General features: G+C 57.4%; 4 protein-coding genes across 5 annotated transcripts; 3 read left to right on the top strand and 1 right to left on the bottom strand.

Annotated features, from left to right (window-relative positions):
* Positions 1-4,327: 4,327 nt before the first annotated feature.
* Positions 4,328-15,747, bottom strand: UBQLN4 (ubiquilin 4). Of its 2 annotated transcripts, XM_061443840.1 has the most exons (11): positions 15,544-15,747; positions 13,562-13,713; positions 11,525-11,730; positions 10,948-11,210; positions 9,584-9,742; positions 8,536-8,761; positions 8,018-8,157; positions 7,506-7,589; positions 6,779-6,894; positions 5,786-5,963; positions 4,328-4,967 (listed from the first exon to the last, which is right to left on the bottom strand). In XM_061443840.1, exons 1-11 carry the CDS (start codon positions 15,700-15,702, stop codon positions 4,815-4,817), a joined length of 1,836 nt encoding a protein of 611 aa, XP_061299824.1. In that variant the 5' UTR covers positions 15,703-15,747; the 3' UTR covers positions 4,328-4,814. The 2 variants fall into 2 exon arrangements, with proteins under 2 accessions (XP_061299824.1, XP_061299825.1); XM_061443841.1 differs by lacking the exon at positions 7,506-7,589.
* Positions 15,748-17,188: 1,441 nt separating this feature from the next.
* On the top strand, positions 17,189-19,344 carry LAMTOR2 (late endosomal/lysosomal adaptor, MAPK and MTOR activator 2). The gene is made up of 4 exons (XM_061443848.1): positions 17,189-17,285; positions 18,385-18,547; positions 18,655-18,744; positions 19,243-19,344. Exons 1-4 carry the CDS (start codon positions 17,218-17,220, stop codon positions 19,297-19,299), a joined length of 378 nt encoding a protein of 125 aa, XP_061299832.1. The 5' UTR covers positions 17,189-17,217; the 3' UTR covers positions 19,300-19,344.
* Positions 19,345-19,841: 497 nt separating this feature from the next.
* On the top strand, positions 19,842-22,796 carry RAB25 (RAB25, member RAS oncogene family). Its single transcript, XM_061443845.1, has 5 exons — positions 19,842-19,998; positions 20,856-21,051; positions 21,165-21,358; positions 21,515-21,595; positions 22,669-22,796. The coding sequence occupies exons 1-5, from the start codon at positions 19,959-19,961 to the stop codon at positions 22,794-22,796; spliced, it is 639 nt and encodes a 212-aa protein (XP_061299829.1). The 5' UTR covers positions 19,842-19,958.
* Positions 22,797-24,191: 1,395 nt separating this feature from the next.
* Positions 24,192-26,835, top strand: LOC133263951 (ras-related protein Rab-11A-like). Its single transcript, XM_061443839.1, has 5 exons — positions 24,192-24,326; positions 25,347-25,542; positions 25,621-25,814; positions 25,903-25,983; positions 26,155-26,835. The coding sequence occupies exons 1-5, from the start codon at positions 24,287-24,289 to the stop codon at positions 26,292-26,294; spliced, it is 651 nt and encodes a 216-aa protein (XP_061299823.1). The 5' UTR covers positions 24,192-24,286; the 3' UTR covers positions 26,295-26,835.
* Positions 26,836-27,043: the final 208 nt, after the last annotated feature.

Genomic DNA, 27,043 nt, shown 5'->3' with positions numbered 1-27,043 from the left:
GCACATACACGTAGAGCACATATGTACACACATGTATACACACATCTACATGCATATACAGGTATAGCACACATGTACACACGTATTTGTACATGTACACACATGTATACACACATCTACATGCCCATACAGGTATAGCACACACGTACACACATATTCGCACATGTACACACGGGTATACACCATCTACATGCACATACAGGTACAGCACACATATACACACATGTATACACACATCTACATGCACATACAGGTATAGCACACACGTACACACATATTCGCACATGTACACATGTGCATACACCATCTACATGCACATACAGGTATAGCACACATGTACACACATGTATACACACATCTACATGCACATAAAGGTATAGCACACATGTACACACATGTATACACACATCTACATGCACATACTGGTATAGCACACATGTACACACACATCTACATGCACATACAGGTATAGCACACATGTACACACATGTATACACACATCTACATGCACATACAGGTATAGCACACATGTACACACATGTATACACACATCTACATGCACATAAAGGTTTAGCACACATGTACACACATGTATACACACATCGACATGCACATACAGGTATAGCACACATGTACACACATGTACACACACATCTACATGCACATACAGGTATAGCACACATGTACACACATGTATACACACATCTACAGGCACATACCGGTATAGCACACATGTACACATGTATTCGCACATGTACACACATGTATACACGCATCTACATGCACATACCGGTATAGCACACATGCACACACATGTATACACACATCTACATGCACATACCAGTATAGCACACATGTACACATGTATTTGCACATGTACACACATGTATACACACATCTACACGCACATACCTGTATAGCACACGTACACGTGTATTCGCACATGTACATAGATGTATACACACATCTACATGCACATACAGGTATAGCACACATGTACACACGTGTATACACACATCTACATGCACATACACGTAGAGCACACTTGTACACACATGTATACACACATCTACATGCACATACAGGTACAGCACACATGTACATATGTATTCACACATGTACACGCACATCTACATGTACATACATGTATAGCACACGTACACACATATGTACGCACACACCTACGTGCACACACACATCTACATGCACATACATGTATGGGCACACATGTACATATCTACATGCACATACATGTATGGGCACACGTACATATATACATCTACATGGACATACATGTATGGGCACACATGTACATATATACATCTACATGCACATACATGTATGGGCACATATGTATATATATACAGCTACATGCACATACATGTATGGGCACACATGTACATATATACATATACATGCACATACATGTATGGGCACACATGTACATAACTACATGCCCGTACATGTATGGGCACACATGTACATATATACATACATCTACATGCCTATACATGTATGGGCACACATGTACATATATACATGCACATACATGTATGGGCACACATGTACATATATACATGCACATACATGTATGGGCACACATGTACATATATACATCTACATGCCCATACATGTATGGGCACACACGTACATATATACATCTACATGCACATACATGTATGGGCACACATGTACATATATACATACATCTACATGCCCATACATGTATGGGCACACACGTACATATATACATCTACATGCCCATACATGTATGGGCACACACGTACATATATACATGCACATACATGTATGGGCACACATGTACATATATACATGCACATACATGTATGGGCACACATGTACATATATACATCTACATGCCCATACATGTATGGGCACACACGTACATATATACATCTACATGCACATACATGTATGGGCACACAGGTACATATATAGGCACACAGGTACATATATACATCTACATGCACATACATGTATGGGCACACATGTACATATATACATCTACATGCCCATACATGTATGGGCACACATGTACATATATACATCTACATGCACGTACATGTATGGGCACACAGGTACATATATACATACATCTACATGCCCACACATGTATGGGCACACACGTACATATATACATCTACATGCCCATACATGTATGGGCACACACGTACATATATACATCTACATGCACGTACATGTATGGGCACACAGGTACATATATACATACATCTACATGCCCATACATGTATGGGCACACACGTACATATATACATGCACATACATGTATGGGCACACATGTACATATATACATGCACATACATGTATGGGCACACATGTACATATATACATCTACATGCCCATACATGTATGGGCACACACGTACATATATACATCTACATGCACATACATGTATGGGCACACAGGTACATATATAGGCACACAGGTACATATATACATCTACATGCACATACATGTATGGGCACACATGTACATATATACATCTACATGCCCATACATGTATGGGCACACATGTACATATATACATCTACATGCACGTACATGTATGGGCACACAGGTACATATATACATACATCTACATGCCCACACATGTATGGGCACACACGTACATATATACATCTACATGCCCATACATGTATGGGCACACACGTACATATATACATCTACATGCACGTACATGTATGGGCACACAGGTACATATATACATACATCTACATGCCCATACATGTATGGGCACACATGCACACATACATTTACACACATGTACAGATGTGTACGCACATATACAAGCATACAGACTCATTTACACAATAACCCCATGGGGAGATGGACCCGGCTGGGACACGGTCACATCCATGGCAGCCGGGGAGCTGGAGGTGGCCCAAGCCCTCTTGGAAGCATGGGTTTCATTGGGAAGCATGGGGTTGGGTTGAAGCTCACCCATCTCCAACCCCTGCCATGGGGCAGGGACCCCTTCCACTAGAGCAGGGTGCTCCAAGCCCCATCCAGCCTGGCCTTGGGACACTGCCGAGGGATGGGGCAGCCGCAGCTCCTCTTAAAGCCATTCCCCCTTCCCGAATTCCCCATTGGAGAAGATGCAGACAGGACCCCCCGCACTGCCTGTGCCACCCTCAGGAGGTTAAAGCCGGGTGCTCACCGGTCTCACTGTGATGCAGACACAGGCAGGAGCATTTCCAGCCCCCAGGCACTGCCCTGCTCTATGGAGCAATGGCTGTTCCACCTACACCAAGCACTGCTAGATCCCATCTCCAGCTGGGGAGCAAGCAGGTTTTACAGGGTTCCTCCTGCTCCTTCTCACTGCCCAATCCTCCCTCCCCACCAGGAACACCCAGGCGAGAGCAAGTATGGCAAAGCAGGGATCAAATCCATCGTGAACAGGGGCATTGGCACCAGCCAGCTGCAAGCAAACACCTCTGCAGGCAGCAGAACCCACTGGCCCCAATGGCCAGGTCACCCATACAGAGCAGAACCACCTTCACCTTGTCCTACACACACTTAATCCAAAGGGAGTTTTCCCAATGGAAAATGGGAAGCTTTGGGCAAAGCTTCTGCAGCATTTCCTAAGCCCTTCAGTGGCCATAAGGTTTCCTGTCCCAGCAGGAAGGGAGCCTGAGGTGGGGAGGCTGCAAGAGAGGGGGGGGACACAAGAAAGTCCTCCGAGTTCCCATGGGGAAGCCCATCAGCTCCAGCTGGCAAGCAAGGAAGATACATGGAGTGCAGGGAGACGGATGGTTGTGCGCATTTATTTGTCTTTGATAAAAATGGGATGTCAATTACACAGCCATGGAGGCTCGGGGGGGGGACAGGGACAGGACCACGTCACCCTGCTGCTCCTCGGGCACAGTCAAACACACCAAAGTGAGGAGGAGGGGGGGGGAAAGGGAAAGATGGAGGATGGAGCTGAACCGGGCAGAAGGGGAACTTCAGCCGTTTCCCAACGAGGTGCAAAGATTCTGCTCTTTGCCTTTTGGGTTCGGTGGCAAAGAGGTCCAGAAAGGAGCCCATGGAGCACGAGAGCCAAGCTGTGCAAGACCTGACCCCCCTCCGTCACTGTTCTGCTGCGCAGCACTTGCAGCTCGAGCTCAAGACCAGCAAAGCCTGATCCCTGAAGGCGTTTAAGCTCCTTTACACCACCCCACGAGTGGAAAGAGGCCGCATTTCCATGCTGGTGTCCCATCCATTAACCCTTTAGCAGGTCACCTGTGTGCAAGGGCCACGGGCTCAGTGCATCCAATGGAACATTAAGACAAAGAACAGCAGAAACTTGCAGGTAACCTCTTATTTTTTTTTTTCCTCTTTTCTTTTGATCCAGGGTGAACGAAACCAAACCCCAAACTTGGCTCAAGATTTAAATATCTGCCTGAAAGGAGGGCTAAGGGCAAGGCAAATCATGTACAGTTAAAATCAAGCTACTCCAAACACAATCATTCCGGTAAGTAACTAGAATATCGCCTCTACCATCTAGAGAAAGAGAGAAGAGTGTCTGAGACAGGGCATATTTAGGAAAAAATACACATCTGAAGTCTCTGTGGCCACGATGAGAACTGGAATCCACATACAAGCCAGTTAAAGAGCATTTCAACATGAAATCTTAACTTAGTAGGAAGGTCAGGGTTAAGCTGTATCTTTTTGTGTTTTAAATACATGGACAGCTGTCAGATATGAAAATGATGGTGGGCTTTCCTGAAAGATCCCCTTGCGCATGTGTATGGATGCATGTGCTGACGCCTGTGGGGCAGCATGGCAAGAGTTTAGGAGGGCTGGGAGCCCAGCAGTCTCTCAATAGCTGCATTGATGTCTCCACCAGTGGCAATAAGAGCCTGGAGGTTGGCCTCACGGTTAATGAAGCCCATGGCATTCAGCTGCTCCAGCTGCTGTTGGAATCGCACTTCAGGGCTCTGCGCCTGCAGAGGGAAAGGACAAAGACCTTCAGACTCAGAGAGCAAAGAGCAGCACCCAGAACGGGCAGCGACGGCCAGGCAGGGAGCACGGGCTCAGCTTCAGGTGCACTGAAATACTTCAGGCTCACTCATAGAATCTCACACTGGTTTGGGTTGGAAGGGACCTTGAATCGCATCCAGTGCCACGGGCAGGGACCCCTTCCACTGGAGCAGGGTGCTCCGAGCCCCTGGGTCCAAGCTGGCCTTGAACACTGCCAGGGATGGGGCAGCCACAGCTTCTCTGGGCACCCTGTACCTCAGCACCCTCACAGGGAAGAGCTTCTGCCTTAGATCCAACCTAAATCTCCCATGTTTCAGTCTGAACCCATCACCCCTTGTCCTGTTGCTACCATCCCTGATGAAGGCCCCTCTCCAGCATCCTTCAGACCCTCGAAGCTGCTCTGAGGTCTCCGTGGAGCTTTTCTCCAGGCTGAACAACGTTCTCAAGCTGTCTCCATACAGGAGCTGCTCCAGCCCATGCTCATCCTCATGGCCTCCCCTGTATGCTCCAACCATGTCCTTCTGATGGTGGGGACACCAGAATTGCACAGTTCACTGATGTTACCCAGTCTGGCAACACTGGAGGAGGAGGATCCCTGCAACTCTTGGCTCCAAACCTCTCTAAAGGGTTACTGCACCCTGAGCCACCTCGGCACAAAGCACCAGAGAAACCTGCTGGGGACCACATCCCTGGAATGGGGTGGGATGGGACCAACCTCTACCTCCCCCTGGAGATGGCCACCCCCCAGCAGTGCATGGCCATGTAGCTGAGCATTACATACTTGAGAGCTTCCTCCGGCCAGCAGCTGGATCATCTGCTGCATGAGCTGCTGCTGGGGGTTCCCAGCCCCGGCTGGAGAGGCACTGGCCGGCGTCGAAGCGGAGGGAACGGGGTTCTCCGGGATTGTGCTTCCTCCTGTGGAGGACGGGGGCATTCGAGGCATGCCGAAGGAGCCGAGGCTGCAGAGGAAGGCAAGGGGTTGCTCAGAAGCAGGCTGGCACTTGGGGGTGTCCCCTGAGGGCTGGGAACAGCCCCCCTCTCTCCAGGCTCTGCCAGGCTGTCCCTTAGGGAGATTGGTAAGCTGCTCACACGTGGTGCTGGGAGGGAGCAATGGGCCTGAAGGGAGCTACAGAGCCTGAAGAGCCCCATGCTGCCAGGGAGCAGAAGGGCTGCTCACACACCACCCTGCCCCAACCCACCCACCCACCCTCTGCATCTCCTGCTGTACACAGGGAGGAAACTCGTGAGCGCAGCTGCTACCAACTACAGCAAGCAAGAGATGGGAAGTGGTTTCCAAAAGAAAGAATTCCAGAGTGATGTGGGGTGAAGGGACCTTAAAGCTCATCCAGTTCCAACCCCCTGCCACAGGCAGGGACACTTTCCACTAGAGCAGCTTGCTTCAAGGCCCTGTGTCCAACCTGGCCTTGAACACTGCACCCAAACCTTCTCCATTCAAGCCATCCCAGTGTCCCACCACCCTCACAGGGAAGAGCCTTCCCCTAACAGCTCATCTCAGTCTCCCCTCTGGCAGGTTAAAGCCATTCCCCTTGTCCTATCACGACATGCTCCTTGCCAAAAGCCCTTCTCCAGCTTTATCACAGGGTCAAAGACTTGCCACGTGTAGGACAAACAAGCAGGAAGCGCTCATCAGCTGCAACTCAGAGCTCTGCACCCACCATGACAGTGCCCCAGGCAGATCTCCATCAATCAGCAGCTATTCTGCCTGCTGGCAGGGAGCTCTGCCTGCAGAAACCCACTCAGAAGCACTTGTTACCTTGGCACTAGTCCTGGGGCCTCCGTTTGCAGCGTCTGGAGTCCCTGCTGGATCTGGAGGAGCGCCTGCATGGCGCGGGGGTTGGTGAGAATGGAAAGGGAGTCTGGGTTCTGCATCTGGGAACAAAGGCACAAAGACACAGAGGTACCAAACAGCGAGAGCTCGGGCAGCCAGGGAGCCTCCAGCTTCACACCTGAGCAGCAAAGAGCAGAGCTGTGCCTCTCGCCCTGCAGCCAACAGCCAACCTGCGAGCCTGGTTCCTCCTCCAAGTCTCCAGGCTGCAGGGCTCACCTAGAGAGCTCCTTCAGGGTTTAGAGCCAACTTCCTAAAGGAACTGGGTGAAATCAGATTAGAACTGGGGGCACAGGCCTTGGGAATGCAAGGGATTTTGTCTCATTTACCGGAATGAAGCAGCTGCTGGAGCACAATTTGCTGTTTTCCTTTCTGTAACCTCGTTACAGCGAGAGGCTGTCCCCAGGGGGGTTTCATGGAGCTCAACTACCCTCAAGTCCACCTTTAGGTAATGTACACGACTTACTGCAGGCTGCCTTCTCTAAACAAGCTTTTCCTGTGCAAACCCCTTTCCTTCACAGCCCAAGCCACCCCAGCCCACATGCTTCCTAGTGCACTTGACTGAGCAGCCCAGACTCCCCCTTTCCTACAGAGGATGGAGAAGCTCTGGAGCCCTGGGGCTGAGAGCAGCACAGGGCCAGACAGAGGCCTTTACCTGCTGCAGGAAGACAGGGAGCTGAAGGCGGAGCTGTTCTTGAAGCTGTGGATTCCCAGCAAAGAGGGGGACATTTACCATGATCTAGCAAGAGACAGCACACGTAGGTAGGGTCAGAGGGTTGCTGCCACTGGCTGTTAAGCCCTATGTAACTAAGCCACGAAGAACAAGTCAGTCATGCCCCTGACTCCCTCCCTGGGCTTTCAACATGTTCCCCTGCTAAAGGGGACTGAAACAGGGCCAGCTCAGTTCCTGGCAGCTGTGCTGAACAGTGGCCATGGGCAAAGAGAAGGGCCATTCCCATGTCCCTTCGAAAGCCACCTTTTTTGTTAGGGGCTCTGCTAAGACACCAGGGTCAGTACTGTGGAAGCCTTCAAGCAACTGAGAAATACATCAAAACTGTCTGTACTCCCTGAGCTCTCTGCTTGAGGAACCACTCCAACTAGAGAAGCAAGCACAAGCACCGCGAGCACAGCCTGGCTCATGACAGAAGACAACTGCAGTGCTTTTACCTGTGCTGCAAAGTCTGGGTTCTGGGCAAGAGTCTGCATCATGCTCCTCATGTAAGGGGCAGAGATCATGTTCTGCATCAGCTGAGGGTTTTCCGAAATCTGCTGCAGGAGTCCTTGCATCTCTGGGCTGTTAAACATCCCTGCAAGGGGAAAGGGAAGAGAAGACAAAGGAAAACCTCTTATACAAGCTTGAGCACTGCTGCAACGCACACAACAGCAATGTTTTCACTTCATCCCCATGCCAACAGGGACCATGGCTGTGGACAGCCATGGCAGTGCTTTGCTTGCCACTCTCCCATGCTCCTGCGGGCTGCAGGGACATTGGAATTCCCAAAACAACTTCCTAACAGGGCACAGCAGAAATAACCCAGTTGTGCTTGAAGCTGGGCTGGAATCAGTCATCTGGAGAGCAGCCACAGACAGGCACCTGAATGCCACAGGGAGCTGCCCCCAGCCCGGGAAGCCTGGCTGACTTGCTCAGGCAGTAGCATCCCCTGGCTCCTCTCTTGCCTACGTACCAGCCCCAATGCTAGCAGCATTCAGCCCAAAGGGGTTGGATACAGTCGGTGTGCTCTGGGTGCCTGCTGAGCCAGCGCTGCCTTCGCTGCTGGGCGCCTGGCTCTGGGAAGCAGGAGGTGTAGGGCTCCAGGGGTTAGGTAATGGTTCTCTGTTCTCCGTCCGCAAAGGCTGCGAGCTGGAGCTCTCAGAATTCCCCGTCAAGGAAGAGAAAGGATTGTTGCCAAACTAGGGAAAAAGAAGAAAAGGAGAACCACGATCAGTTAGTCCCAGCAGAGAACGTCAGACTAAACCCACCCGTGCAGGAGCTGGGGAACAGAGCAGCACATTCATCCAGGGCCAGAACTTGCTGAGCTCATGCTGTAATTTGCCTCCTGAGAAATGTGTATCTACAACACACCTCCCTCAGAAAAAGACCAGGCTCAAGGAGTGGCCACAGCCCCCGATTTGGCTCCCAAATGCAAGGCTTCCAAAGACCCCTGTCAAGCCAGCACCGGGCCATACCAGTAGGTAATGTTAGACTGGAGTACATCTGCAGAGCCTTTTGCAGACAGACCTGTGCTCCCTCCTCCTGTGCTTCAAGCCAGCTGGAGCTCAGCCAGCTCCAATCCAAAGGCATCAGGCCTGAGCTAATAAGTAAGCCAGGCTGAGAGCAGAGGGCTGTGCTAACGAAGCTTCCCAGAGGTGATGGCTGGCATCCAGCCTGCCTGCAGACCAAAGGAGCCAGGGCAGGGCTCTGCTCACATACACCAAAGCAGATGACAGGCACTGCACAACGTCCTGCAGTTAGTGGCTGCCTTTATCATGCAGAGCAGCCACAGAATCCCAGATGGGTTGAGGCTGGAAGGGACCTTAAAGCTCACCCAGCCCCAGCCCCCTGCCACGAGCAGGGACACCTTCCATTAGATCAGGTTGCTCCAAGCCATGCCCAGCCTGGCCTTGAACACTGCCAGGGATGGAGCATTTACCACTGCCAACAACCTGTGCCAGGGCCTCAGCACCCTCACAGTAAAGAACTTCTTCCTTGTATCTAAACCCCACAGCCCATACCTGCTCCCTGGCTGCACTGAACATGGGCTCCTGGATGTCCGTGTACATCCGGCGCAGGGCGTTGTATCCTCCTGGAATGCTCTCGAGGTTGCTCAAAGCACGGTCCTGGTTCCGCATCATCTCCTGCATCATGGCAGGGTTACGAGCCAATTCCATTGTCTGGGAGAAGGAGGAAAATGTGGAAAGCTCAGGCCCAAGTGCAGTGGGGAGGCTGGAATGGATTAAGAGAGTGGGGAGCAGCCCAGGGGTATTCTACTGATCCAGCAACCAAGTGCTGAAAGAGTTAAAGCTGGGCTCCCAGGAGAAAGAGTATAATTAAACCCATTTCACAGCCAGGGAGCAGAGAGATCATTTATCCAAGCAAAGAGAGCCCCGGATCCTGGCTCCTCCCATCCCTGCTCAGCTCTTCCTTCCCAGCCTCAGCTCAGCTGGAGGAGATTGTTTTGTTTCTAAGCACTATCGGAACATCCAAACATTTAACACCCATATGCTCCCACTCAAAGGAGAAGGACTGCATTCAACAGCTGAGAAGGTGGAAGAGACTGGATCCTTCCCGTTACAAGAAACCCAAGACATTCACCCTCTCCAAAGTTCTGATGGGTCTCCCCTGCAGCAGAAACCTCCAGACCCCATCTGAGGTGCTGCTCAGGCAGTTTGGTCCTGCACCTCTGGACCTTCATGTGTGGCTGACACAGTTGAAAGATAACTGAGAAGCAGATGGAAGCCAGGCTCATTGAGCAACAACCCAGAAAGACCTTCTGACAAGGCTTCCTGGGGACAGCAGAGACCTGTCAGGGGCTGTTTAACACTCAGGCTCTCACACACATCCCTTACGCTCCCTTTCCGATGAACCTTCCATCTTCCACTCCTCCAGGGAATGGGTTCCCTTTGTTCTGGGACTGTATGGAAACCTTTAGGATTCCAGCCTACAACCAGTGCTCCCTGCTCTGCTACAGGTAGTAAAATACTGACTGTGCAGCTCTGTAGTCTATAGTTTATCCAGAGAAACAGAGAGAAACAAAAAGCTTTTGCAGTAGCTTCACTTGTTCGTGCCTGCTTTTCCTCCCATTCCTGACTGAGAACACAACACTTTCTATGCAGCACATTAGGATGATCCCAATATCCTTAATCTGCCCAACACATGATGGATTCAATAGCCCTGAAAGGAAGATGAGAGTTGCAAGTATGTGGGCTGAGTACTCAGTATTCACATAACTCAAGACCACCATCTGTTTGTGGGGAGCTTACAGCAGGAAGGAAGAGATCTCGAAAATCACTGATCTGGCATCACACACTCCCTTTGGAAGCTGGTCCACAAAGATGCTCTTGAACATGCTTTCCACAGGCCCTGGCACGTGCCTCACCTGCCTCATGAGCTCTGGGTTATTCAACATGTGGCTTATCTCTGGATTCCGCTCCATGAGCTGCTGCATCTGGGGATTGGCCATGATCATCTGCCTCATGAGGTCGGGGTTAGACATCATGTTCTGCACCAAGGGATTCTCCATTATCTGAGAAAGCATCTCCGGGTTGGACATCAGCTGCCGCTGCATCTGCTGCTGAAGCTCCATGAAGTTGGCAGAGCCCATCCCAAGGTTGCCCAAGCCAGTGATGCCACCAAAGCCAGCTGGAGAGGGAACAACACACGGTGAGAAGGGTGAGTCAGTAACTGTCAGCAGCTGCAAGAGGACAAGCACCCACACTGATCTAGAGGTAGTCTATATCCCTGTGGCAGCCAGCTCTGAGGGAGAACACCCCCTAAACATGATTCACGAAGGGCTTTGGCATCACCCATAGCAGGGCAACTGAGGCACGCTGCTGGAAGCAACTCCCGCGACACCTACAGCAAGCAGAGACAGCTACAGGGCTCAAGAACCCCAAGTCCCTGGGGCAGTCCTAGGAACCTCTTCTTTGGTGCCACACCTCACAGCCATCACTTACACAGGATGGATGGAGCACTATTAGGGCCTCCATCTCCAGGACCTCCCATGGTCCCTGAGCCACTGCTCCGCCTGCTGCCACTGCCGCCGTCGGAACCGGCGCTGCTGGATGTGGAAGGCTGAGACGGGGCAGCAGGAGAAGAAGGGGTTGCACTGGGGGCAGAAGCAGCATTGGGGGCAGAAGCAGCAGATGTTGAATCTTGGACCCTGCAAAGAAACCAGAAAGGCAGCATTAAACTCCAGAGATGCAGGAAGGGGGAGCGGAGTCCTCTGTGCATGGCCCCAGTCAATCAGCCCCACATTCCCACCTGCACCGATGGATCCACAGCTGTGCTCCCAGATGCCTTCCATCTAGCTGGAATCTGCCTCCCATCCTGCTGCAGAACAGCCCCTGACATCTTTATCCTGCCCCACACAAAGTGGTTTGACTGGTCTTACCCCCAGTTATATCCAACTCTTCCTTGAATCCCACTGAACTCTTTACCTCAGCTATATCCCTGAGCAATGAATTTGCTCCAAACAGGAAAATCTTCCTGCTGCTCCCACAGAAACCACAGGAGGTTACAGCAGGGATAGTGCATGGGGGAAACAAGGATCTGGTGCTCTGCAAACCCTCCCATGCACTGAATATTCCCATCAGTGCTCCTGAGGGCAAAAATAAGCATCAGCATTACTCAAACCCCAAATTCACTTTACTCACCCCAAGTGATGCTATTATGCCACTGACAAGTTGGGGTTCCCCCCCCCCCCGAAAAACCCACCTTTCTCAAACTCCTTTTCCTTTTTCACTCTTATTCCAGGGCTTTAAACATCAAACCTGAAGGGCCCTGTCCACGTTCCAGCCTCAGCCCAAAACCAGGAGGCAGAGAATGGGGAAACAAAGCATATAGGAAGCTGAACAAAAGAGGAAGAAGGAAGCTAGAGAAAGGTCACTTGGTTTCACTGAGCCAGGAAGAGGCTGTGATGCTCTCAGTCAGCACTTGCCTATGACTACCAGAAGGGGAAAACAAGAACGAGCAGCCCAGGAAAGCTCTTGTTTCCCCTTTGAAACAGCCAGCAGCAAACAGCATCAGGCTACCTGGAGATGCTGAATCCAGAGAGAGGCCTCCTGCAGAAGCTGACAATACACACGGCTTTGTAAAGAAGAGGGGGGAAAGAAAAGAAGGCTCTAATCTTCAGGAAGCCAATAAGAACCACACAAAGAGCCACAGCCCCCAGGGAGCCTGATGAGGCTGCAGCAGGGAGCCCCAGAAATGGTTGTGAAGGGGGGGTTGAGATCAATAAGATGTGGCTGCACATCACTGTGAGGCACAGCAACTGTTCCCTAGAACCTTCTGGGCTCCCTTGGATAGCACTGCGAAGAGCCCAGCTCTGCAGGGATCAATCCTGTGTCCCGTTCTCAGATGGCCATGAGGGAGCTCAACCTGGGAGCGCCAAGGGGCGAGCCTGCTGCATGCACGTGGCCTGAGCCTCCCCCCCAAGGTGCAGCACCCACCTCTCTGCCCCTGCAGACATGGCTCTGGGTACCACACCGAGGCACTGCTCTGCCTCACAGAGTGCTCTGCACACACGGTGTGCCTCCCACAGCACCTGAGAGAGCCCGAGCACAGGCTCAGAGCAGAGGACACGAGAGGAAGGGTAAGAAAAACTGGGTGTTAGTTTCCATTTCAACACAAAGCCACTGAGAAAGCAACTTCTGTCAGCAGCATCTTCTCTTGGCTGGAACTGGCATCAAGTTCTGCGGGGTTCTTTCAAGATTCCCAAGTTATAAAGGCTCAAAATACAGGAGTTGGGTTAACAAAGAGGCAACCCCCTCAGGCACTTGCCACCAACTTACCCAGCTGTGTAACCTAGCAGAAAGAGAGACCTAGGGATAAACCCACTGCAGGGAGAGAGCTGGGATCCATCTCCTCATGGATGACCACCACCAAACAAGTACTTCAGCCACCAATGGGGCAGAAACGTGTGTGTGTGTGTCCCCATGATTTCCCTGCATCATCCATTTACCCTCAGCCCCCAACCCAAAGCAGTTCCTTACTTCTGGGGAGTCTTGATGACCAAGTGCACAGTCAGCCCATCTTTGATCCCATGTTGATTCAAAGTGTCTCCATCCTTCAGGATCTTCCCGGCGAAGATCAGAACCAGCTGATCCTGTTTGGCTTTAAACCGCCTGGAAATCTCTTCTTTGAACTGAAAGCAAACCCCAAAGACAGCATCGCTCAGGCAAAAGGAGCAGCGAGGGGACGCTCATCCTCCAGGTAGTGCATCCACGAAGGAAACAGTGGGAGGAACCACCAGGCCTTCAGCACCTCACCCAAAAGGAGCCCATGCAGGTACCAAGCAAGCTGCTGAGGATGTTTGCTGCAGGGTTCCAAGCGTGTATCTCAGACCTAATCCAAATACCCCCCCTTCCAGCTTCCCAATCACTGAACTGTTTCTGCCTCTGCTTGAGGTTTTTCCTAAGGAAAGCCCAACTCGGCTTTAATACAGGCCAGGGCTCTATGGAAAAGGGAACAATCCTTTATCAGCCAATGGAAATAAACTAGGTCTTCTCCAGTTCCTATTCCTGCAACCGAATTCCTGGTGAGCACGCTACGCCACACGGACACCTCTTCTTTCCTGCGGGATGGGGTGGAACGAAGCCTGCCCTTGCTAACCCAGCTGGGGCATTGCCCAGGTTGATTTCCCCTCAAGGAAAGCCTTGCATTAGGAAGCCACAAACTGCAGGGGATTCACAGCAAAAGGCAGGAAAGGAAAAGGAAAGGAAAAGGAAAGGAAAAGGAAAGGAAAAGGAAAGGAAAAGGAAAGGAAAAGGAAAGGAAAAGGAAAGGAAAAGGAAAGGAAAAGGAAAGGAAAAGGAAAGGAAAAGGAAAGGAAAAGGAAAGGAAAAGGAAAGGAAAGGAAAGGAAAAGGAAAGGAAAGGAAAGGAAAAGGAAAGGAAAAGGAAAGCAATGGAGGAGCTCACAGCCTTCCCAGCACAACGCCAGCCCTGGCCTCATCCTGCTCTCCCGGAGCTGATGGGGCAGGAGCAGGAGGCCTCCAGCCCCTGCCTACCCCAGGGCTCTGCTCTCTTCCAGGCCTTTCACGCCGTCACCTCGTGCCCTCCCTCTAGCCCAGAGCAAGCCAAGAGCCGTGCCCATGACACCGTGGCCCAGTGGGCACAGGCACCGGGCAGCGCTGGAGCCAGGCACTATGAAGCTCACCCCTATGAAGCTCACCCCCTGTGAAGCTCACCCCCTATGAAGCTCACCCCCTATGAAGCTCACCCCCTATGAAGCTCACCCCCTATGAAGCTCACCCCCTGTGAAGCTCAGCCCCTATGAAGCTCAGCCCCTATGAAACTCAGCCCCTATGAAGCTCACCCCCTATGAAGCTCACCCCTATGAAGCTCACCCCCTATGAAGCTCACCCCTATGAAGCTCCCCCTATGAAGCTCACCCCCTATGAAGCTCACCCCTATGAAGCTCACCCCCATGAAGCTCACCCCCTATGAAGCTCACCCCTATGAAGCTCACCCCCAAGCCCACACAGGGGCGGCTGCTCCCTTCCCTCTGCTCCCTTCAGCCAAAGCCTTGCCGAGCTCCTCTCCTCTGCCCCCCCCACCCCACGCAGCCCCACACGGCCTCACCCAGCTCTGCCCCACAGCCCCCTTCCGCTCCCCCCCCAGCCCCCTTCCCTCCCAACCCTCCCCTCCCTCTGCAGACCCCCCCAGACCTCACCCCCTCCCCAACCCTGCCCCACAGCCACCACCCACCGCCCCCCCCACACCCAAGGCCTGCTCCCCCCCAGACCCCATCCCTCACCCACCCCTCCCCGCCCCTCCAAGCCGGCCTCGCACAAGGCCCCGAAGGCCGGGGGTGCCCCACACCCCCCCGGCTCCCCCCTCCGCCCTAAACCCACGTCCCCCCCACTTCCCATCCCCGCCGGCTCCTTCACCCCCCCCTCCCCGTCCCCATGTCCCGCTCCCGACCCCCCCCCCCCAACCCAACCCCGCAGCCCCGGCCCGGCCCAGGCCCCCACCTCGCGCACGGAGGCGCCGTCCGCGATGACGATCTCCTCCTTGTCCTTAGGGGTCTTCACGGTGACGCGGATGAGAGCCCCACCGGGGCCCGCCTCGCTCTCCCCACCGGGGCCGGGCCCTCCTCCTCCGCCGCCGCCGCCGCCGCTCGGCTCCGCCATCTTCGCCGCCCGCCCCGCCAGACCGGGCCGCCGACACAGAGACGTGGAGAGAGAGCGGCGCCACGGTCCGTCCGTCCGCCCCCCCCTCCTCTGCCGCGATGGCAACACTGCCCCCTGGCGGAGCGGCGGGAACCTGCAGTGCGGCGGCGGCTGCAACGGCAGGAACGGGGCGGAGGGAGGTCGTGATCCGGATCCCTCCTGCACCCCCATGACCGGATCCCTCCTGCACCCCCATTACGGATCCCTCCTGCACCCCCATTACCGGATCCATCCTGAACCCCCATGACCGGATCCATCCTGAACCCCCCATGAGCTGGATCCACCCTGAACCCCCATTACGGATCCCTCCTGCACCCCCATTACGGATCCCTCCTGCACCCCCATTACCGGATCCCTCCTGCACCCCCATTACGGATCCCTCCTGCACTCCCATGACCGGATCCATCCTGAACCTCCATTACGGATCCATCCTGCACCCCCATTACGGATCCCTCCTGCAACCCCATTACTGGATCCCTCCTGCACCCCCATTACGGATCCCTCCTGCACCCCCATTACCGGATCCATCCTGAACCCCCATTACCGGATCCATCCTGAACCCCCGTTACCGGATCCCTCCTGCACCCCCATTACGGATCCATCCTGCACCTCCATGAGCTGGATCCACCCCGCACCCCCATTACCAGATCCTTGTTGAACCCCCATCACCGGATCCCTGTTGACTCCCCATGACTGGGTCCATCCTGCACCCCCATTACCAGATCCTTGTTGAACCCCCATCACCGGATCCCTGTTGACTCCCCATGACTGGGTCCATCCTGCACCCCCATTACCAGATCCTTGTTGAACCCCCATCACCGGATCCCTGTTGACCCCCCATGACTGGATCCCTCCTGCACCCCCATTACGGATCCCTCCTGCACCTCCATGAGCTGGATCCATCCCGCACCCCCATTACCAGATCCTTGTTGAACCCCCATCACCGGATCCCTGTTGACTCCCCATGACTGGGTCCATCCTGCACCCCCATTACCAGATCCTTGTTGAACCCCCATCACCGGATCCCTGTTGACCCCCCATGACTGGATCCATCCTGCACCCCCATGACTGGATCCATCCTGCACCCCCATGACTGGATCCATCCTGCACCCCCATTACTGGATCCCTGTTGACCCCCATTGCCTGCCCCCTTCCATGGGGGCTGCACCCCCCCAAGCTGCCTCCATCCCGCACCCCCTTTTCCAGCTCCCCCCCTTCCCTGACGCCTCTCCCAGCGCTCCCACTCCCGGCCGGGGCTGGACCCCGCTCCTGGGGGCTCCGCCGCCCTCCACCGTGACCCCCGGGGTGTCCGGGCGCGTTCCCCCCGCCCTGGGGACCCAGGCTCCGGGCTCCGGGGCACCGGGAACTACGAGTCCCGGCGTGCTCCGAGGCGAGCCCGGCTCCGCCCTGCCCCGGCCCCGCTGCTCTCGGGGAGCGGAACGGAACGGAACGGAACGGAGCGGAGCGGGCGCGGCCATGCTGCGCCCCAAGGCCCTCACGCAGGTGCTGAGCCAGGCCAACACCGGCGGCGTCCAGAGCACGCTGTGAGCGGGGAACCGGCGCTGACCGGGACCGGGAGGGGCTGCGGGGGGAGCCGTGCGGGGCCCGGGGGGGGGGGGGCGCGGTGCGGGGCGATGGGGAGGTGCGGGGTGCTGGGAGATGCAGGGAGCACAGTGCGGGGTGCTGGGAGATGTGGGGTGCTGGGAGATGCAGGGAGCACAGTGCGGGGTGCTGGGAGATGTGGGGTGCTGGGAGATGCAGGGAGCACAGTGCGGGGTGATGGGGAGGTGTGGGGTGCTGTGAGATGCAGGGAGCGCAGTGCGGGGTGATGGGGAGATGTGGGGTGCTGGGAGATGCAGGGAGCACAGTGCGGGGTGATGGGGAGGTGCGGGGTGCTGGGAGATGCAGGATGTGCAGTGCGGGGTGATGGGAGATGCAGGATGTGCAGTGCGGGGTGATGGGGAGGTGCGGGGTGCTGGGAGATGCAGGGAGCACAGTGCGGGGTGCTGGGAGATGCAGGATGTGCAGTGCGGGGTGATGGGGAGATGTGGGGTGCTGGGGAGGTGCAGGGAGCACAGTTTGGGGTGATGGGGAGATGTGGAGTGCACAGTGTGGGGTGATGGGGAGATGTGGGGTGCTGGAAGATGCAGGGAGCACAGTGTGGGGTGCTGGGGAGCTGCAGAGCACTGGGAGATGCAGGGAGCACAGTTTGGGGTGTTGGGGAGATGCGGGGTGTTGGGAGATGCAGGGAGCACAGTGTGGGGTGCTGGGGAGCTGCAGAGCACTGGGAGATGCAGGGAGCACAGTTTGGGGTGTTGGGGAGGTGTGGGGTGCTGGGGAGGTGCAGGGAGCACAGTGTGGGGTGATGGGGACATGCGGGGTGCTGGGAGATGCAGGGACCAAAATGCAGGGTGATGGGGAGATGCAGGATGTGCAGTGCATGCTGCACAGTGACAGAACCATGCATGGTACATGATGCACGGTTGCACCAGGACCATGCATGGTACTTGCCCACCAGGCTCGTGCCTGCTCCGCAGCAATGCTGGGCCTGGGAGGGGGGGGGCTGTGATGGGGTCTGGTGCCCCGCTGGGTTTAGAGGCACCAATCCACCCCCCACACACCCCCCCCACATCTCATTTACAGGCTCCTGAACAACGAGGGGTCCCTGCTCGCCTACTCAGGCTATGGGGACACCGATGCCAGGGTCACTGCGGCCATCGCCAGCAACATCTGGGTGGCCTATGACAAGAACGGGCACCAGGCGTTCAATGAGGACAACCTCAAATTCATCCTCATGGACTGCATGGTACGTGGGGCTGGGGACTGCTGTCGTGTCCCCACACCGAGGGGGTGGCTCTGGGATCCCGCGGGATCAAGCTTTGGGTGCGATGGGTGCTGTTTCTCCCTGGGCAGGAGGGGCGAGTGGCCATCACGCGGGTGGCGAACCTGCTGCTCTGCATGTATGCGAAGGAGACAGTTGGATTTGGGATGCTGAAGGCCAAGGTAATGCTGGCAGGGAGGGGGCCAGAGGGGCACAGGGCTGTGTCCGTGCTGTGGGGTGAGAAAGAGCGGATTAGGGTGAGGATGGGAGTGGTGGAGGAGCCACCATAGGATGGAATCACAGAATGGGGTGGGTTGAAGGGACCCTAAAGCTCATCTGAGGCCACGGGCAGGGACACTTTCTGCTGCAGCAGGGTGCTCCAAGCCCCTGTGTCCAACCTGGCCTTGAGCACTGCCAGGGATGGGACATCCAAACCTCCATCCAACCTATCCCAGTGTCCCACCGCCCTCCCAGGGAAGAGCTTCTGCCTAAGACCCCATCTCTATCTCCCTTCTGGCAGGTTAAAGCCATTCCCCTTGTCCTGTCCCTGCATCCCTGCATCCCAAGCCCCTCTTCCTGTACCCCCATACAATGATATGAACTAACAGAAGCACATGGGGTGTGGGGGTGTGGGTTGTGACCCCCTCCTTCCCCCCCGGCCCTCTTCATGCCACCCACAGGCTCAGGCGCTGGTCCAGTACCTGGAGGAGCCGCTCACGCAAGTGGCCGCATCCTGAGCGCAGGAGCAGCGCTTGGAGGTGCCACCCCGTGCAGGCCGGTGCTGATCAGCGACCCCGGAGCTCGGGGTGCCTTTGCAAAAGGAAGGTGTGGGTGGGGAGGAATAAAAAGTGTCTCTGATGCTGGCGGCCTTTGTGTCTTCTTGCGAACGAAGGGAGCTGGGGTGGGGGGGGGGCTTTGGGGCGAGAAGGGATGCGATGGGCCCGTGGCAAGGGTCTAGCGGAGCCCCCCTGCCCAGCCGCACTGGGGCGATGGGGGGCAGCGGGGGCCCTTCCCCTTCGCGTTCTCGCCGTCTTTCACACGATGGCAGCAGAGACAAGGAAACGCGCTCGGAACCCGGTGGAGCTCGGGGAGAGGGGGGGGGGTCTCGTCCTGCCCTGCTTGCCCCACGCTGGTTCCACAGCCCGGCCCCAGCTCCTCCTCCGGCCGCCCCGTGCCGTGTCCCATGGGTGCCATTACCTGCCCGACGTGCGCTGCGACACCCGGTCCCACCCCTCGAGCGAGGGCGGTTGCGTTGCGCTGCTCCGCGCTGCTCCGCTCCGCTCCGCTCCGCCGGCCCCGCAGCGCAAAGGAAACTTTGCTCCCTCCTCCCTGCTCCCATCGGTGCCTCCGGGAGCCGCCGGCTTTGGGAAGCAGGAAACGGAGCGGCCGGGGCGCCATGGGCGGCGCCGAGGAGGATTATAACTTCGTCTTCAAGGGTGAGCCCCTCGGTGGCCGCAGAAGGGATGGAGCAGGGATGGGGACCGGGGGCTTCATTGGGTGCCCCCCGCATTGTGGTGCTGAGCAGCTCGGCTGATACCGTGTGCCCCGGGAGCTGTGAAGGGGCTGGAGGTCAGCGAGCAGGATCCGGCCTCCGGTGTGTCCCCAGTGAGGTCAGGGCTGGGGAGGAGGGCTCCAGGGTCCGTGGGGGCACGGGGAGGACCCCACATTGCGGCCCTATGGGGGGGGGAGGCACCGCATGAGCCCATTGACCTGGGTGCCTGAAAGTCACTTGGGTGCGGGTGGTGGCACGTGGAGGACACGGGGGTCAGACCTGGGCTGGAGAAGCAGGGGCCCAGCCTCGTGTCCCCCCCTCAGCTTGTGCTCCTCAAGCACAGGTCCTGGTGTCCTGGGTGCCACCAGCTGCACCTTGGGGCTCCCCTGGGGCAAGGAGGGATGGAGAAGGGGTGACCCTCATCCTGCTGCTGCCAACAGGTCCTGGTGGCTGTGACCCACCTCGAACAGCATTGGGAGCACAGGAGCAGGATGCTCCAAACCCCTGCGTCCAACGTGGCCTTGAGCACAGGGATGGGGCAGCCGCAGCTTCTCTGGGCACCCTGTGCCAGCGCCTCAGCACCCTCACATCCCTGCCCACATTATACATACCCAGCAGGATATGTTCCATGTCATCACTGCCCAGGCAATGAGGGATGCCCGTGCACCCTGTGGCGGTGCAGATGCCACCCTGCCGAGGCACCAAGCCTCTGGCTGGCCCGGCTCAGGTTAGCGGGATTCCTCGGAGCAGCCTTTTCCCCTCCTCAGCAGCTCCAGCAGGATTCCTCCTTTCCTCCCTCAGTCGTCCTGATCGGGGAGTCTGGGGTGGGCAAAACCAACCTGCTGTCCCGCTTCACCCGCAACGAGTTCAACCACGACAGCCGCACCACCATCGGCGTGGAGTTCTCCACGCGCAGCATCCTGGTGGGAGACTCCGTGGTGAAGGCGCAGATCTGGGATACAGCCGGGCTGGAGCGGTACCGCGCCATCACCTCCGCGTAAGGATGCGAGACCCAAAAGCAGGGCTGCCCGTGGTACCCGGGTGATGAAGATGCTGGGGGGGGTGTGTGTGTGTGTGTGTTAGATGGGTGATGCTGAGGTTCTGCCACAGGTATTACCGGGGGGCTGTGGGTGCCCTGGTTGTCTTTGACATCACCAAGCACCAGACGTACGATGTGGTGGAGCGGTGGCTGAAGGAGCTCTATGACCACGCTGAGCCCAGCATCGTCGTCATGCTGGTGGGGAACAAGACTGACCTGGCCCAGGCTCGGGAGGTGCCCATGGAGGAGGCAAGGATGTTTGCAGGTACAGGCTGGCACCTTGCTCTAAGGACTGGGGGGCTTGGGGACCCCCCCTTGACAGCAGGGACCTGCGCCAACGTGGGCACCTGGACATCTCCAAAGGGGCTCCAGGGCAGAGCTGTGCCCTGGCCCGGCTCTGTATCAGCTCCTCTCATTGCAGACAACAACGGGCTCTTGTTTGTGGAGACCTCAGCGCTGGATTCCACCAACGTCGAGCAGGCGTTTGAGACCATCCTGACGGGTACATGCACCAGCACCGTGCTGCAGGGGGGTCCTGGGGGCCAGCAGGACGTTGGGGGACCCTCACTGGGTCTCTGTACGGTGCTTCTGCTCTGCCCTGCCCCACGGCAGCCCTTTGGGGATGGTTTCTGGTCTTTCTGGCTGGTTTGGTTCCATGCTCTCCTGTTGGGCGTTCCACTTGGAGCTCCCTTGGCTTTGTTCTCCCGGCCCCTTGGGCATTCCCCATTTCCGGGGGGGAGTTGGAGCTCCTTCCCCTGTAATCTCTGGTTTCCCTTCCTGTTGTCCTGGGCTCCTGACTCAATGTCTCCAGCACGTTGTGGAACCGGCCGTGGGGAGATGGGGGGCACAGGGATGGAGCTGGGGCGATGATCCTGCAGGAGCAGCTCTGGGTGCACTGGGGCAGGAGGGCAGGGAGATGGGGGCACGGGGATGGAGCTGGGGCAGCTCTGGGTGCACTGGGGCAGGAGGGCAGGGAGATGGGGGCACGGGGATGGAGCTGGGGCAGCTCTGGGTGCACTGGGGCAGGAGGGCAGGGAGATGGGGGCACGGGGATGGAGCTGGGGCAGCTCTGGGTGCACTGGGGCAGGAGGGCAGGGAGATGGGGGCACGGGGATGGAGCTGGGGCAGCTCTGGGTGCACTGGGGCAGGAGGGCAGGGAGATGGGGGCACGGGGATGGAGCTGGGGCAGCTCTGGGTGCACTGGGGCAGGAGGGCAGGGAGATGGGGGCACGGGGATGGAGCTGGGGCAGCTCTGGGTGCACTGGGGCAGGAGGGCAGGGAGATGGGGGCATGGGGATGGAGCTGGGGCAGCTCTGGGTGCACTGGGGCAGGAGGGCAGGGACATGGGCTGTGCCGTGCCATGCCCCAGCCCGGGGTGAAGCACTCCTCCAGGTTGGGCAAGAGGAAGTTGCCACAGCTCAGGGTGTTCCCGTGGGGCCGCAAGGATGCGGCTGGGAGGGAGCTGCTTCCTTGTAACCCCTCAGCTCGCAGAGGGGAAGCAGCGGCACCGGTCCGAGGGTGAGCAACGAGCAACGGCCCCTCTGCCCCCCCCCCCCGGCACCCCTTCTTTTGCAGAGATCTTCCGCAAGGTGCAGCAGCAGAAGCAGAGGAGCGGCCAAGCCACCACGGTGGCACTGGGCAGCGGGAGCGCCGGCAGCGCGGCCGCGGCGCAGGAGAAGCGCCCGTGTTGCGTGGCCATCTGAGGGGTGTAGCCCCCCCCCGGGGACCCCCAGGATGCAGAGCTGGGCCTGCCAGAACCCCCTGCCCAGCCATGGGAGCCTCTGCGACCCTCATCCGGCCCCTGGGGCTGCTCCCGTGGGGCCGCGTCGCGAGGATGTGGGTGTCCGAGCGCGTCTCCATCCCAAGCCCTACGGAGCCAAGTGGCAGCGCTCAGCCCTTGGCACAGCTCTGGCCCCATCCTGTGTGTGGGGCAAGCGTGATGGCAGGACCCAGGGAAGGTGCCTCCTGGCTGTGCGGTGCAGAGCTGGGTGCTGGGGCCCGGGAGCAGCTCCGTGTCCAGTGTGATGGTGACACCATCATTAAAGGACTTGTGAAAGGCAGGCTTGCTGAGCTGGAATTCCTGCGGGACTGTGGTCCCCACCTCTGGGATGCGCTTCAGGATATGGGCACCCAATGCCATGGTCCCCCTGTGTCCCCTTTCCCATGCAGCCTTTCCGTATCCCCACATCCTTGGTGGCTTAGAGCATCAACCAGGTTGGAAATGACCTGCAAGCTCGAGTCCAACCTTTATCCAAGCACTGCCAAGGGCACCACTAACCCATGGCACCAAACCACATCTTGGCCTCAGGCAGGTATCCGAAACTGCTTGGAAATGGGAGAATTGCTGCTGGATTCCCCCAGTTCTGGGCTCTTGCTTTCCCTTTGCATTGGGCAAGGCAAGGCAGCCCAGCTCCCATCTCACGTCTGTGGCTCTGCACGGAGAGCATGGCCCTGGCTGTCGCTGTTGGTGGTGGCACACAGCCACACTGGTGTTCTTTCCCTGCTGCCATAGAACCATGGGATGGGTGGGTTTGGAAGGGAGCTTAAAGCTCATCCAGTTCCAACCCCTGCCATGGGCAGGGCCCCTTTGCTCCAAACCCCTGTGTCCAACCTGGCCTTGAGCACTGCCAGGGATGGGGCATCCAAACCTTCTCCATTCAACCCATCCCAGTGTCCCCAAACCCTCATAAGGAAGAACTTCTGCCTAAGATCCCATCTCCATCCCCCCTCTGGCAGGTTAAAGCCATTCCCCTTGCCCTGTCCCTGCATCCCAAGCCCCTCTCCAGCTTTCCTGCAGCCCCTTCAGGCACTGGAGCTGCTCTAAGGTCTCCCCTTGAGGACCCTTCTCTTCCCCAGCCCAGCTCTCCCAGCCTGGCTCCAGAGCAGGGATGCTCCAGCCCTCGCAGCAGCTCCGTGGTCCCTCTTGTGCTGTTGCTCCAGAGCTGGATGCAGGATGCAGGGCCGGGGGGGGGGAGGTCTCACAGGGCCGTGGAGCAGCCCCATACCTGCCCCTTTACCTGGCCCAGGTGAAGGCACCTTCCCGGTGATGGGCAGCCCCGGCAGCCAATGGTTTGGGAGGAGGAAGGGCTGTGGCTACCTCCGAGTGCGCAGGGAACAGCCCCGGCCAGGGCTGGATCAGGCCCGGAAATCCCAGCCTGCCCCCAGTGGGATCGGGGCTGCGGCGCTGGGCAGGATGCGGGGCAAGGACGATGAGTACGATTTCCTCTTCAAAGGTGGGTCTCCTGCGCTGGCCATGCCTGCCATGAGCTGAGCCCGGTCTCAGCCTCCCTGCGGTGCCCTTGGGATGGAGCTGGAGTAGACTGGGATATAACACAGAGCATCCCGTTGATGGGGACCGGGAGGGAGGGGGGGATTGCTGGGGAGATGGGCACAGGGAAGGTGGGTGATGGCGTTGTTGGCATGGAGGTTGCTGCTGTGGTTTGGGATGGTTGATGCCATGGTTGTGGCTGCTGGGGGGGGGGGGGTGTTTGTGGTCCTTGTGCTGCTGGGGGGGGCTCAGAGTAAGTGAGTCCAGGGCATGGCTGCTCATTGGAACCTCCCGTGGGGGTCCTGCCTGGAGCTCCAGGCTCTTCCCATCCCCACCTCCGGGCTGGGATGCGATGTGTCAGGGATGTGATGCTCGCAGAGGCAGCAAGACCCGAGCCCACCGACTGCTTTAGTGCGCGGGGTGGAGGATGCTGCTCGAGTCCTCCTTGTCCTTTCTTTCTCTGTAAGACCCCCCCCCCGGCATCCTGCCCCCAGGCTGGGTCCCGCGGGGGGTGTCCCTGCACCCGGGAATGCTCGGAATCGTCAGCGAGGGCATTGAGAAATAACTAAATAGCATCAAAATCCAACCCCTTTGAGTCATAAACTCAACAAACTCGATGGGGGAGCTGCGAGATAAAGCGTCCCGGAGCCTGTCCCACCGGGCTCCATAGGGACCGGCCAGGGAGGAGGAGGAGAAAGAGGAGGAGGAGGAGGAAAATGCTTCTTTTCAGACCAGGTCTCTTGTGCACCTTCAGGGCTGCAAAGAGGAGACCCGGTTGTGCTTGGCCTCTCTGGCCCGGCTGCCTCCTCATGGGTCCTGCCTCTGCTTTCCCCCCTCCCTGTTTTATGTGCATGGAGCTTTCCCATCCCTGGAGCTGGGCAGGGAACTCCTGGCAAGGTCCAGGAACGCTCTCGAGGGGTGTTCTCAGGTGGCTGTGGGTGTCCAGCGGGGCTGACCCTGTGCTTGTGTCCCCCCCCCCCCAAAGTTGTGCTCATTGGGGACTCTGGGGTGGGGAAGAGCAACCTCCTCTCGCGCTTCACCCGCAACGAGTTCAACCTGGAGAGCAAGAGCACCATCGGCGTGGAGTTTGCCACCAGGAGCATCCAAGTGGAGAACAAGACGGTGAAGGCTCAGATCTGGGATACGGCCGGGCAGGAGCGGTACCGCGCCATCACCTCCGCGTGAGTCCCCCTCGCCTCCCCGTGGGGTGTTCCCCACCGCAGGGCCCTGCTGTGACCCGTCCCCTCGCTGTGCCCCAGCTATTACCGTGGGGCCGTGGGGGCTCTGCTCGTCTACGACATCGCCAAGTACCTGACGTACGAGAACGCCGAGCGGTGGCTGAAGGAGCTGCAGGACCACGCCGATGCCAACATCGTCATCATGCTGGTGGGCAACAAGAGCGACCTGCGGCACCTCCGCGCCGTGCCCACCGATGAGGCCAAGAGCTTTGCAGGTACCCGCTCCCCATCCTGCCCTGTCCCCGTCTCCATCCCGGAGCTGTGGATCTTGGCACCGGTATGAGCTCGCCTTCGTCCTTGCAGAGAAGAATGGGTTGTCCTTCCTGGAGACGTCTGCTCTGGACTCCACCAACGTGGAGACGGCGTTCCATACCATCCTCGCGGGTAAGGGGGATGGCTTTGGACACCGTGTTCTCCCAGGACCCTGCTGCAGTGGGATCCTGCTCCCCACGGCAGGGGGGAGATGAGGGCGTTTGCCCCCTTGGAGCTGTGTGTTTTGGGGGTCCCCCACTCAAACCCTCCCTTCAAGCTCCTGTTTCTCCCCTTTGCTGGCAGAGATTTACCGCATCGTGTCCCAGCGGCAGATCCCGGGGCAACCAGAGCCCGAGTTCGGCCCCAGCACCAGCATCGAGCCCATCCGGGTGCTGCCCACGCAGCAGGAGGGCAGGCAAGGACCCTGCTGCCAGAACATCTGAGCACCCCCAAGAGCACCCACCAAGCGATGGCATCACCTTTATCACCCTCTACCTCTGCTCGCTGCAGATCCCTCCGGACGCAGCGGCTGCTTCTGCATCGCTGCCCTCGTGTGCACCATCGCGCTCGCCCTGTGTTTATGTAGGACCTCCACAAATAGCAGGGGGAAAACCCCACCAGGGTCTCTCCCTTCTCTCCCTCGTTGTTTGGGACCTGGCATCTCTTTGTGTCCCTGCTTCCTCTAGCCCTGAAGGCACTGCCATGGGGTGACTCAGGGTGGCACTGAGTAAGCGCAAGCATCCATGGGTGCAGCCCTTCAGGGCAGGGTGGGGAGGGGGACATTGGGTGCACCCTTCTTTGGGTTGCACCCAGCCCTGCCCCTTCCGCGTCAAGGGCTGGGTGAGCCTCTGGGTGCTGGTGGGGCAGCCGTGGGGCACCCCGGTGCGGGCAGGTAAGGACAGGACAAGGGGAATGGCTTGAACCTGCTGGAGGGGAGATGGAGATGAGCTCGGAGGTGGTTCCATGATTCTAGGATCCCTTCCGCTGGGGACATCTCCTTTGGGGGAGCCCTAAGGGGGGTGCCAAGGGGATGCTGTGGGTGGGCAGGGGTCCCCCTGCATGGCCAGAGCCAGCACATGGGACCCCTCAGCTCTGCCTGCCCGGAGGCACGATCCTGCCCCACTCAAAGTGCCATCAGTGGTGGGGCTGGTGACAACCGGGCTGCCACTAGATGGAGCGGGTGCTGCACCCA

This window comes from Pezoporus flaviventris, unplaced genomic scaffold, assembly GCF_033815535.1.
Source record: "Pezoporus flaviventris isolate CSIRO_AGI_PZ_B2104156 unplaced genomic scaffold, CSIRO_AGI_Pfla_v1 ptg000549l, whole genome shotgun sequence".
Taxonomy (NCBI): Eukaryota; Metazoa; Chordata; class Aves; order Psittaciformes; family Psittacidae; genus Pezoporus; species Pezoporus flaviventris.
This window is presented reverse-complemented; position numbering and strand designations above follow the sequence as displayed.